This window comes from Gracilinanus agilis, chromosome 3 (genome assembly GCF_016433145.1).
Source record: "Gracilinanus agilis isolate LMUSP501 chromosome 3, AgileGrace, whole genome shotgun sequence".
NCBI lineage: Eukaryota > Metazoa > Chordata > Mammalia > Didelphimorphia > Didelphidae > Gracilinanus > Gracilinanus agilis.
The window spans coordinates 380077394-380091515 of NC_058132.1; the positions used below are offsets into that span (position 1 = coordinate 380077394).

The 14122-nt window shown below is 34.8% G+C and overlaps 1 protein-coding gene across 1 annotated transcript in view; it reads right to left on the reverse strand.

Annotated features, from left to right (window-relative positions):
* Nucleotides 1–3537: 3537 nt before the first annotated feature.
* APOO (apolipoprotein O) overlaps nucleotides 3538–14122 on the reverse strand; it is a 96379-nt gene continuing 85794 nt past the window's right edge. The window contains exons 8-9 of the mRNA XM_044670147.1: nucleotides 6749–6821; nucleotides 3538–3797 (exon numbers count right to left, since the gene is read on the reverse strand). Of these exons, the coding sequence (XP_044526082.1) occupies nucleotides 6783–6821 (39 nt within the window). The 3' untranslated portion in view covers nucleotides 3538–3797; nucleotides 6749–6782. The remainder of the gene's footprint in view (nucleotides 3798–6748; nucleotides 6822–14122) is intronic.

A 14122-nucleotide genomic window follows, 5' to 3' on the forward strand; every position in this document is an offset into this window, starting at 1 on the left:
CAGGTGTCAGAATTCCTAATTAAAACTTGGGACAAAGGGAAAAGGAGAGATGTTTTTACCAACTACTTTATGGCAATAGTTTAAAAGGTTAACAAAAAACATGTGCATCTATGAGAATTAAGAATGTATGTACATGATGCTGACTATTCCTTCCACATACTTTAGTAGATTGTTTTGAGGGGTACATGAATTTAATTCTATGAAATTATATGAGCAAAAGTAATGCAAACTGAAATTACTTTCTACTTTTGTTCTTTTTTTATTCCCCAACCCTATACAGGGATTTGCCTTTCAAAATAGGGGAAAACTGAAAATGTTACTTTTGAGAGATAGTGGTAGTAGATTAAAGATTTAATTTAACTAACCACTTTAATACCATTTAATTCAGCAGTGGGAGAATAACCTCTTCCCATTTCATTTCTGGCTATTAACGTCCTATTCTGTTGCCTCATCATGGCACAGAGGTGACACTGGGTGATCCTCAAAGGCTTTGCCAGCCCAGCATGCAAGACAACTCCTGTCAAGTAGAAAAGGTTGAATGGGCCAAGTGGTCCAAGAAATTGGTTTATTTCAGAGACTCATTTCTGAAGACTGGCCACAGCAACTTAGGAAGGTGCCATTTACCAAATAATGGAAGAATTGTGATGTTTCAGTGGAGGACATGTCTGTGGGAATCTTTTAAAGTACTGAGATCTTCTGAAGTATTGAGATTCCTTTTTTAGGACTTTCATATGAGTATTATGAAAAAAAAACAGTAATGAGCTTATTTTCCCCAGATAAATACAAATATCTTGTTGGGGGATAAGAATGAGGGGTACTTTTTTTTTCTTTTAAAACTCACCTTGATCCCTCTATCTTTGAAAATCACCAGGAAGTTATCATACCTGTAACAGGGTCACATAAGTATAGAATTTTTAAAGCTGGAGGAAAACTTTTGGCATCTTTTAGACAAGAATCTGGAGAACATATTTTCAGGCAGACATCACTCTGGAAAGATCCAAAGCAGTGAGATCATAAGCATAAAATTCTAGCAGATTTCTTTTCCCATCCTATGTTGCTGATAAAGTCTTTTGGTTCAGTGCTCACCCAGCGCTCTGAGGCAGTAGGATTCCTTCTTCTGGGAGGTGCCTCCCCCAATCCTTCGGCTCTTCCACTGGTGGAATTCTTATACAATATAGGATTAAGCAGAGAACTCTGAAGGTTTCAGCTGTACTCACAGGCATATTGTTGGCCATGTCTAAGATCAGGGGGTAGTGTTATTCAAAAAATTTTTTATTTTTTTGTCATGCAAAACACATTTCCATAATGGTCACTGTTGTAAGAGTACACTCATACAAAATCAAGACCCCAAAATAAAATCGTAAATACAGTGATGTGAAAGATAGCATGCTTTGATCTGCATCCATCGGATTCCAACTGTTCTTTCTCTGGAGATGGATAGCATTCCTCAACATAAGTCTTTTGGGACTATCCCAGATCATTGCACTGCTGAGAGTAGCCACGTATTCACAGATAATCATCATCCAATATTGCTGTTAAGTAGTTATCTTTTTAAAGCTGGGTTATCAGCGATTCCAGACCTCTGCTCTCAGCTGTGCAGGGAGCTACAGATTGGTGATCCAAGAGGGCAAGGGCCTTGCTTCAATAATTCATTTGGGAAAACAAGCTATTCTTTTGAAATGCAAAGAATGTAGGTCAGATAATCACTAGTCAGACAGAAGTGTTGGAGGGGATTCATGCATGGAACCCCCTAATATTTATTCCCCGGGGAAAAAAACTAACTCCCTTTAGACTTTATTGCTATAGTCCTCACAATGTAGCAGATGGTTAAGTATGTAATAAATACTGCTTAAATTGGGTACAACAGAGGGAGGCACTGGATATAAGTAATTAATACAGAATGGAAAGCTGGCTATCAAAAAATAATTAAGAAATTATGGCATAGATACCTATGGCATAGATACCACTGCTCTAAGAAATGATTAGACTACTAGAATACAGTGTCCAGTTCTGTGTTCCATAATTTTAAGAGGGGCAGCTAGGAGGCCTTGTAGATAGAGAAGTAGGCCTAGAGACAAGAGGTCCTGAGTTCAAACCTGTCCTCAGATCAATACTAGTATTGATTCTAAGAAAGAAGGCAAAGATTTAAAAAAAAAGAAAAAGAAAAGAATGAAGAAAAAAATGGACAAAGATGGCTAAAGATGAAAAAAATAAGGCTTAAGAGAAATGATTAGTTAGCATGCTTTCTTCAGGAGAAAAAAAGATGAAAAGTATGAGTTGAGGATTATGCTATTATTTAAGAGTGGGTGCTGACCATCTCAAATATTAACAGAAAGAGAAGAAATGTTTTACTAGCGCACTAGAGACTACAAAGAGAAATAAGGAAAAATTTCATGACTGTAAAACAACTATGAGATCTCTTTTTTCAGAGGTCTCTACCATTTTTAAAAATTGTTAAGATGCTCTTCTGCTGTGGATGGTTTATGTGGATTGCACTATGCTGAGGTGATATACTAGATGATTTAAGGTCCTTGCCTATATAGAAAAGCCTATAACTCTAAGTATTTGAGAAAGATGTAATTTTAAAAAGTAAGAATTACTCATTTTCTTTGGGAAGACTCTGAAAGAGCAATGCATTTATGATAGTATAAATCTGGTACTACTTTAATACATTCCAATACAATCTCCAAATATGAGACTTACAATAAGTCTTTATACATTACATGAATAAACAGTTTTATGATGATGTAAAAGTATTTCTGCTTCAAAGGAACTAAATGAAAAGGAAATGCTGGGTGACAAGTGAGAATATCTTAAGGGCCAATTTGTACCAACTCTTTAAGATGCTAATGAAGTTGGCACTGTTCCTGGTATTCTGAGTATTTCGATTTGAGAATAATTTGCAAGTATAGTATTAAATCTAAAAATATACATGGCATTGAGTATTGATATTTTACTAAATGGCAGCAATAAAGCAGAAAAATCAGAAATTACAATGAAAATGTAACACTACACAAGAGGATTTATTTTTAAATCCATTTAGAACCATGGAAATCCTTCAGTAGTCCTTTTGTCTCATGGTTGGTCTTCCTGCCTGGCTGAGAATGGTTAAGAGTCCCAGATTATGCTATAGCTGTTCCCACCAACACAAAACTTGCATTCGCAAATGAGCTGTGCATTCAAACAAAAAAGAACAAACATAAACTACTATCTTCCCATGCATCTACAAGAAGGGAACACAGAGATGCTTCATTCTATATCTCTCAGTGGCACTAATGAGGCAGAAGATTTGTATATAATGGGAGGAAATCTTGGACAAAACATAACATCACTGTGATTGTTTTCATATGCAAACTTTCAGATCAGTGTCAGAAAAAAACCTGGACATTATTTATGTGCCTAAAGCTATTCCTAGTAGAAAAGTACATTAACTCTAAATCTAGTTCACTGCTTTCTGAAAAAAAACAAAAAAACAAAACAAATAAATAACAAAATGACCCAAATAAACTTGCTAATAGAAATATCAGAAGAGGCAACTGTATTTACTTGGAATTTTAATTATGTACATGAACAGTAACATAAGGACAAGAAGTTCTAAGATTTAGAAATTATCTCTAGGTGAAAGAATATCAGACCAGTCTCTTCAGTAAAATGACATCATCAGAGATAACAAAGAGGACAAATGTAGTCTTTTCCTAAAAAAGAAAGACATTTTATTGCATTCACTATCACCATCTCTGGCATCTTTCTCAATTTGTTCAAAATACTGGTTTCTGAATGGAGTCTTTGAAGTACATCTAAAAAAAGAAGAAAAATGAGAAATATGAGTAGGATTTTTGTTTCTGAAAAATAGTGGCTACTATAAAAGTTGAGGCTTTTTACAGATGCATCATTTTTAAATAACTATGGAACATATGGAATAAAGAAGGTAAAGCATGGGTAATACTATAAGACTAATACATTATAGGTGAGGAAAAAGGCAATTATTCTCTCTCTGCAAATGAAAAACTGAGGTTCAGTTTTATTGCAAAGATAATTTAGCATACTTCTTGGTTTTAAAAAAAATCTCTTCCTAAAATCAAAATATTCAATAATTTCTTTAAATATACAAACACAACTCAGAAGAATAACAACAACCAAAAAAAGAATTTTCTTTAGATTAGTTTGCTAAGTAAATAACTGGGAGGGGGAAAAAGAATGAGACAGACTTTTGGACATAGCTAACATGGCAATTTGTTTTTCTTGGATAATATTAATGTCAAAGCATTATTATATTATTGTTATGTTATATATTAAAAAATAAAAGTGTAGGGGAAAATTGAAGAATGGAGAAATTTTAGAGATTTTGCATCAGCTGTTTCTAGTATAGGGAAGAATTCCTCAGATAAGACATCAGTATTTCATCTTTTCTATAATATTTTGTGAATCACTTCTGGACCTTTCTCTTAAGTGAATAGACTTTATATGTATAGTGAAATGAGACTACAACATAGGACATTATGGAAAAAGAAATGCCATTTTCTTTAAAGTAATTTCTCGCCAATATAGCTAGATTTGAATCTCAAAAGGGACTATGACTTTAAACAGTGAGAAAAATAAAAGGCAAAATAAGTCTTGCTAAAAGCAATATTAATGATTTTCCTTAATCCTTTTTTGCAGACTGTCTAGCAGATTAAAAAAAAATCACCATCTTGTTCTACTATGTCATTTACTATAGTCTGAAAGTTGCTGAATACTCCAAAACTGTCTATAGCGGTATTCTATATAACAACAACTTGTGAATTAGGGAGAAAAACAGGTTTAGTGTATTTTTAAAACGTTTTAAGATATTCTGTATTCTAACTAGCAAAAGAATGGTTTTTTTAAAATATAGCTTATTATTCTTTATGGCTTTTAAAATTGTTTAAGTGTTTATCTGGATATTATGCAACTAAAATGAGCTGTACAAAAGCCATCTACTTAAGGATTTCAAAGTACAAAATGTACAAGATACTTAAAGCAAAAGTTCAATACACTTTTGTAACTGTCTAGAAACCATAAGACATTAATTACCCAGACAGACTAATGTTAATAACTAGTATAGCTGATGTATTCCCCACAAACTACATGCCTTACAGAGCAGAGGAAGGAGAAAAACATTAAGAGTCTATTATTTGCTATTAGGTATCTCTGTGCTAAGCACTTATTTGAGTCTCACAACAACCCTCTAAAATAAGTGTTATTATTATTTCTGTTTTACAGCTGAAGAAACTGAGGTAGGCAGAGGTTAAGTGATTTGCCCAGAGTCACACACCTATTAACTGCTCATGGACAAATCTGAATACAAGTCTTACACACATACGTGCACACACAACACATACAAAATTTTTGCAGGGTTAACTGAACAGCAAAAAAAATATGGTTGATTTCTTATGACTACATCACTGATATGCTAAATGATATTAAACCTGACCTATTTAGCCTCAGCTTATTCATTTGTAAAATGAAAGTAATTAGGGTTATTACTTTTTTAAAAAAAATGTACTACAGCAAAATAAGCAGTAATACAAGCAGCTAAGTTTGCTTTGTAATTATTTATATTTAAATGAATGAAGTTTCATATATGAACCATCAAAAACTTTTCAGTCATTTCCATTAAGTGCCCAACAAGTTTGTTCGTCTACTCAGTCACATTTGCTTTATTCTTTTATGGTTAGTTTATCAGGATCAGTGATTCTGATTCTGCTTTTTCAATTTTTCATAAAATTCCCTTGAGATTTCTTTATCCTACTCATACTTGATGATTTTAATTGTATTACATTATTCCATTACATTAGTGTGAAATGATTTATTTAACTATTCCCCCAGACATTTAGGATGAATCTAAGATTTTTAAAAAAGAATTACAAATAATGCTATAAAAATCTTTGACCATACAGCTCCTTTTTTTGTTTTTGTTTTTGATGGCATTCCCAACAACAGAATTATTGGGCCAAAGAGCATGGTAATTTTTAAAAGCTTTTATTGGATAAATGCTTTCCAAAAGATTTTACTACCTTACAATTGTAGCAGCAATGATAAAAATGTGAACTTGTTTCTCCATGATTCTGCCAGTATTCAATTTCATTGATTTTAATTATTTTTTGCCAATTTTGTGGGTGTAATATTAAACTCTGGTTATTATTGATATTAAATGTTTTTTTCCCAAGTATTTGTTAACTTATTTTGTAAATCTGCCGTTCATATACCTTAAACATTTATCCATTAAACTAAGAGTTCCTTATATAGTTTATATCACATTTGTAGCCATCATATTAATACTGGCCATAAATATTTTTCACAATTAATTATTTTTATTTTCCTTTGATTCTATTGTTTTATGTTACATACTCCCCAAACCTCTTAAAGTATGTATACCAGTCTTGAGTTTCTCAATGGCATCATGTAAAAAAAAATAATCATAAAGGCTGCTCTAAAAAAGTATAGTGTGTTAAAGGTTGTCATCCTAAACTGATACTTTTTCTATTATCTAAAATGTGCAAATCAATATACCAACAATGTTATTTTAGCATGCCAGGAAAAAATGAGCAATTTTCTAGAAAAACAAACTTAGTTAAAACAATATCTCATTTGAGCATAAGAACTACATATTGGCTGAACTAAACATCATCCCACCTCCCAGTTTTCCCCATGAAGTGCAGTGAACAAATCATTTAAAACTGGCTAGGATTGCAGATAGCAATCATACATGCAAAATTTTTTTGTTTACCTCTTGAAAATGGGCAGCACTGGGACCATTCTATTTATTTTCTTTGTTTAGAAGATTGTTTCACATCTTCAGCCTTACAAAATAAAAACAGGGACATCAAAGCATAGTTTAAGTGATTTCAGCAAAGAACCTAGACTTAACATCTGGTTAAAAACAAAGTTTCATTGTAATAACATTTTTTCTATTAAAAAAATGTAGGTTATATCACATTTTTCAATTTACTAGTCTAGGATCTCATTAGCTTCTCTTGCCAATTTGTATTTTGTCCTATTTGTATCAGCAGATCACATCATGTGATTTGATACCTCCTCCTCTCCCCACAACTATGGCCTTGCAGTCATGCTTTAGGCTGCTGGGTGCTCTAACATGTACTCCTTAATTGAGAGGAGTTGTAAGGACTTCTGAGATGTAAGAGTTTAAGTCTGAATATATTCTCTCCTTAAACAAGTCAAAGTCACCTATCTCCCTAGACTCTGGCTCAAGCCATTTCAGAGAAGGGGGAGAAAAGGAGACAATTTAGATCTTATAATTTCAGAAAATGTATGTTAAAAATTGTTATTACATATAATTGGGAGACATAAAAAATCTTTCCATAAAGAAAAAATAAAATAAAAAACTTGTCTCTTTAAAAAAAATTCTTAGATCCTTCATGAATCACCATCATTATAATAGCTTACACTTATGTAGCACTTTACAATTTACAAAGTATTTCCCTCAAAATAGGTCAGTGAGATAGATTGTGTTATCATCTCTGTCTTTATAGATGAAGAAACCGAGGCTCATAGAGATTAAAAGGTTTGTCCAAGGTCACAATGCCGGGAGGTTTCAGAGCTGGGAATCGAGCCAGACTTCTTGACCATCCAGGCAGTGAGCTCTGCTGGCTCTCCAGGAGCTCCCCTATGAAAATGACTTAAGTCTGAATGGAGAAGGTCCCCAGAGGACTTAAAGGCTTCCAGGGTCAACTACAATGTCAAATGAAATCCAGGAATTTCATATGCAAATATAGTCTTGTTGCTATTCTTTGCTTAGTATTACCTGTCACACTAAGTATTAGATGGAATATATCATATAAGAAACATAATACTATATAATAAATATTGAAGTACAACAAAGGATGTGGGAAGGGTGAGGAGGGAGGAATGGCCCCACACACAGACTCAGAAAGTGATTTGGGGATTTCCTCTCATTTCTAGTGATATTGCTCTTGTTTTTCATACTTCCCCTCTTCCCTGTTTGGGCAATGCACTGGAGGTCCTGATGATATTATGACCAATAAGCTATAAGAATGACAGAGCTATAAGAATGACAGAGAAAATATTTAATATTTCAAAGTATAATTCAAAAGGAAGCTGTGGTAAAAACCCAATCAGATCTACCCACTTTACCATATACCTTGGTTGGAAAAATATTGATCAACTCACCTGTGTAACCTTGGGTAAACACTGCACTCAAGTCTCAGCTACCTCCTTTGCAAAATAAAGATTGAACTATGTGGCCCCTTTCTCTACATTATGATGGTAATGATTGCCAGCATTATTATGCTGATCATAACTGGACTACAGAAGACGATCCTTGAATTCTTGGCTATTTAGATGTCCTATCCTCTAAAATACATGGGTTCCCCACTCAAGCCCGCTGAGGCCATTGTGATTCAAATTATATTATAATGTTTTTTAAAGTATTCAATGTTACATGTTCTATTGCTGAAATATTAGTATATGTGCAAATAAGTTAGTTTTTCAAACATACTATCCACAAGTCTTTTCATTCCGAGGGCACTAGTTGTGAACCCAGAAAATGAGCACACAAGAATGCCCTTCTGATTTAAGAAAGCAACTCTTGCTAGGAACATCTTTCTTGTTTGTTTATATATTATTTATTCTACACCAAAATATGACAGTCAAATAAATGACTAAAAATACTGAATATATTCACTATCACAAGAACATATTGTTGTAGGCCAACTTAGATCTATGAAGTCACTATGCCGACTTGAAAAGACCACTTCCTGGCCAAGTCAGAAATTAACTTTGTCACTGTAATTTTTGCATTTCTATTTAATAAAATCACTTACACATAAAACCATGTTCTAACACCATCTTTAAGTGTGGTTTTGGGTTGTTTTTTTTTTGTGGTAACTGGTCTTCAGTATAAACCTGGGTTTTGTTTTCCAATTTGCTGCAGCCAACTCTACACTATAGCAAACAAGGCACTTTAGTAAGGAATAAAACAGTACATGTAAAGGATGAATGATAACTTCCACATCTGGTCTTAGGGAAGGAGGACTGGAAGAAAATGTGAGTGATTAAAACCTTTCAGTTTTGTTGTCTATAATACAGGCTAGATTCATTTTCAAAAAATAGATGCAATCTGTTGTTGGGGCCCATACTCAGAGCCCTTCCACATAGCCTGGTCACCTAAGAGAGTTCAAAGCTGCTGTCATGTCATGAGGAAGTATTGGACAACCAAACTGAGCGTTAAGAGGCAAGCCACTGGTAGGCTAGCCACTTCAGTGATGAAATGTTTTCATGCAAACAAAGGTAAAAAATTGCCTTTGCTTCTGCTTATTTGGTGATGGTGGTAAAGGAAGCAGAATATAGTTAGAATCACAGTTTTTGTAAAGACAACAAATACCAATGTGACTATTGGGAATCTAAATGTAAGGCCCTTGTCCAATGACCAAGGAAGGGATATATTGTGAGATGCATTATATCACATCAATCTCAATAACCTTGCTATAAAGAAAACTGGTAGAAAGAAGGAAGTTGATGTTAAATGAAACAATGGCTAAAAAGGTATTACTTCAAATAAGGAAGAAAGGAATCGATGGAGAGGGTTTTACCATATATCTAAAACTTACTAGAAATATAATTTCAATGGACATCTTTTCATTATATATTGCAGTAGATTGCAATGATGATAAACATTTGCAAAAAGACCACCATGAAAATAATTGCAGCTTATGCTGCAACATTTGTTGCTAAGGATGAGGTGGTAGAAAAATTCCATGAAGAGCTTGATAAGGTCCTTCAAATCAAATCAACATTCAATCTGAGACTTCCAGACCAATAAAAAAGTGCACATAGGTAGAAAATATATAGGCAAGCATGGTTGAGGAAAAAGAAATGAGAAAAGTCAAAGACTTGTCAATTATATAAAACCCCCACAATATCTGGTCATGAATACTTTATAAAAAAAAATTGGTAGCTAGTATACAAAGAGCCCCCCCCAAAAAAACAAACGATTTTATTTTAGCAAAGAGGAAAAGACTTGTTATTGATGTCGGAGGTATCCTTGAGGGATCTATCTGTGCATAATCAGACCATTGAATTAGCAGGGCAAAGATCAAATTCTGTAGGAACAAAACAAAACCAAACAAAAAACCACAACGATAATAAAAAAAAAAAGAGATGGAGTGCAATTAAAATGACTGAACCTTGGAATTATTTATGTAATAAATTGAAAAACAAAAATGGGAAATGAGTATCAGTGCTGACATCAACACTGACTAAAGTTTAACCAAAGTAAATTAATTGCTACAGAGACTGACCAAAAGAATCCAGAAAGGTACATGCCAAATGGAATGGGATGACTGCCTAAGGGGCTTCTGAGCTAAAATATATATTTGTCTATAGAATCTTATGAAGGATAATGAATAATTATGATCAGTATGGTGTTATAAAAGTAGAAAAAAGCAATGGAGAGTAAATCTAGTTTAAAGAAAATATGGCAAGATGTTCAACTAAGCAAAGTCATACTAAGGATATTTAAAGATGAAAATAAAAGGATTACCATAAGAAGAAAAATTGGGAAAGATCTGTAAAAGTCATTTTAATGAAATGACTTCTTCATCAAAAATAGCAGAATGGCCAAACTTGGATGCTAACATCGTAGTTGCCAAGATGTTATAGATAGTAGAAATGAGACTAAAAAGAACATATATGAGAAAAGTAACCAAATAGGACCAAGCATGCATATATATGTGTGTGTGTATACATATGAGATTCATGCTTGGGGCGCTTTGAGTATGGGGGCATTGATGATCAATATCCAAGGTATTTAAAGGAGAAGAAACTAAAGCTATGGAGGAAAAAATCTCACACTTAGCTAAATCCCCCCCCCCAAAACTGACCAAGAGTATATTAATAATTGCTGACCTTCATGCCTACTATCTCGTTTATACAAAAATTTTAGGAGACATCTACCTACACAAGAATCAAGAGCACTCCCAACAAAGGTATTAGTTATAATCAAGGTATGGCAAATAATACTTAACAATGGACCACATCTTTACCACCTCACAAGTAGCTCAAATAGCTAGAGAATATAAGATACTATTTGTGCTTATTTGTTGATTATGAAAAAATATGTTTGATTCAATAGAATAAAGCACCGATAAACAAGACCTTTTACAGCAAAGTATCAGCTATCATTATTCCAAGATGAAAAGCTCACTGAGAGATATACTAAAAGCTCATACTAAAAAAGACATACTAAAAACACATGTTCACGGATTTTCTGATGCTAAATGCCAGGGAAAAGCTTGACAGGGAGACATGCCTGCCCAAAGTAGCTGCTGCTGTGATAGAGGAGGTCCAGTTAAGGTCAGAGAAGGACACCCTATGGAGGGGGAGGTTCTCCAAACTCGAATTGTTTGTGGATGAAACTGTAAACTCCAGGGCACTGCAAAACCTTCACCAGAGATCTGTAAACAACCAGAGTTTGGCCTACTTACCCACATAAGAATGACCAAGTAGATAAGAAATGTCTATTGCCCAGATTTCAATCGGCACCAGCAAGGCTCCGCCACGGGCATGTCTAACACTATAAAGGCAGCCATGTGGCACGGGGGTGAGTCCTGGTCCTGAAGTCAGGAAGACCCGAGTCTGCAACACTTATTAGTGGGCAAGCCACTTTCTCCAGCACAGACAGATGGAGAATGAGTGGGCCCAGAACTGAAAAAGGGGGGAATGGGTCGGATGGCTTTTGGAAAACAGCAAAGCTCTTTCCCTGACAATAAGCTTCCCACAAAAAAAAGTCTCTTTTTTTAATACTAACAACATGTGGTGCCATATATGTCAGGCAGTACTCTGAAGAACCCAAGGGAAGGGAGGACAGAAGAGAGGGGCACAGTGGGTCACACAATAAGAGTAAGTAAGGGCAGAGGAACAAGCCAAAGCACTCCACTTAGAATCTTTATGATTTGGGGAGAAAGCAAGGAAGGCCTTGATCAGACCCCCTGGAGCAAACTATGGGAGGGCATGGATTAGAGCTGCCCAGGATGAGCAGGCATGGTTGGAAAGAACTATGGATTGATGAGATCACAGAACCACTGAATATCTGCAAGTAATGTGGGCAAACAAGAAGTTGGGGGGTAGGATCCCAGGATTTCAGGCTGGGAGAGAGTCTGGAGATCAGGTAGCTTCACCTTCTCATTTTTTAAATGATGAATTGAAAAATTCCAGAAAAATGAAGTGATTTTTCCAAGTTCACCTAGACAATAAGTAGGAGAGCCAAGATTTGAACCCGTTTCCTCTAGCTCTAAATCCAATGTTCTTTCCACATATAACACTGTACAACACCGAATAATACCAACAGTATTACAGGCATTTCACAGAGATTCAAATATAGGAAATGGTTGCTAGGAAAGTCACTTAGACTCTTTAAGTCTATTTTCTCTAATTGTGAATAGGTATAATAATAGTTGTTTAGTTAGAGACAGCTAGGCAGCACAGAGCATGAGGTTCTGGCTTTACAGTTAGAGTTCCAATCTAGCCTTAGGTGTTTACTGGCTGTGGGACTGGGAGCAAGTCACTTAACCTCTGCTTAATCACTTATAACTTCAGTTTTCTTATGCAGATAACAGCGCCTATCTCATAGTATGGATAATGAGGATCAAATGAGATTATATATGTAGATCTTAAAGTATTACATAAATATTAATGGTTATTATTACTTCACATGAGTATCTATGATGCTAAAATAAGAATGGAAGTGCTCTGAAAATGTCAAAGCACTATATTAAAACCTATTATTATTATTATTACCTTATTCTTGTCATTTTTTTGTTCTTAAATTCGAATAAAAAAGTCCCAAACAAGTTGCTATCCTGTGATTACTATTTAATGTCCCAGGAATTCTTGCCCAGATGTAAGTAAAATAAATGCTTTATGTGTTGGAATGGAAGTTCACTGAAAGCATCTTCAGCAAAACTTTAATAACTGGCAGAATGACAGTCGTTATATATTTCCATGTTTAATTTTTAGTTCTTCTCTTAGGTCTCTATTTTGAAAGCTGTTCATTTCATAATAGGTTGGAGATTACCAGAAGGTATATCTCATAACAACATCTATTATAATATATGTATAATCCAGTGAAATTGCTTCTCAACTCTGGCAGGGGGGAGGGAAGAAGGGAGGAAGACAAGAATCATGTAACAATGGAAAAAATTTTTTAAATAAAAAAATAATGACATCTATTAAAATGCCATTTTAGGAACATATGTTTTAATTGGGTCTATTTTCAAGACAGTTTATTTGTTGAATTCTCAACAATATCTTAAGGTATGAATTTGTAATGTAGAAAACATCTACTGGCACATGAAACATAACATAATTCCAATTGCCAGATCTTATCTTACTAGCTATTCAGTAGGTACTAAATTTTTGTATCTACATTGGGATATTATATAATTTCTATTATTTTATTGCATAAATTATATTGGTTAATAATAAGTCCTGGCACCTTAAGGATATACCTCTATCTGTAACTATAATATAGTCTTGAATAGTGTAATGGAGGGTTACCAGGGATGTTAATTATTATTATTTGTGGGATCTTACTGGGGTAAGAGACAGGAATGACAGATGACAGGACCAAAACAAGGTAGGGAGACCAGGTTTTACTGCCAAGGAGGTGACTACTACTGAGGTGGCAGTTGGGCCCAACTGCCACTCTGCAGTATCAAGACTAGGCCTATGGAAGCCAGCAAGTAAAGGCAAGGTTTACAACAGTTTAATTGAGGGAAAGAATAATAAAGGATGGGAATAGGGGATTCTACACTAACAAGCTAAGGGCAAACCACAAGGGCAAGGGAGGGACTTAACTACATTAATCTAAGACCTAAGCCAGGCAGGGCCCAGAGAATAACACGACTGGAGTGGGAATCCTCACAGTAGAGTCCAGAGATGTTATCAGGATGCCAGGAACCAACTCCTCCAGAACTGATGGTCCAAAGCAGTCCAGTAGGGAGAGGAGTCTGCAAGCGGTCCACCAGATCACAGATCACTCCCTACTCAGTGCTGTCATGCAGGATAGATGTCCTCTGCTTCCAACCTTCACCACACTCCAGGATCCCAGGGAATCAGGGTGCAA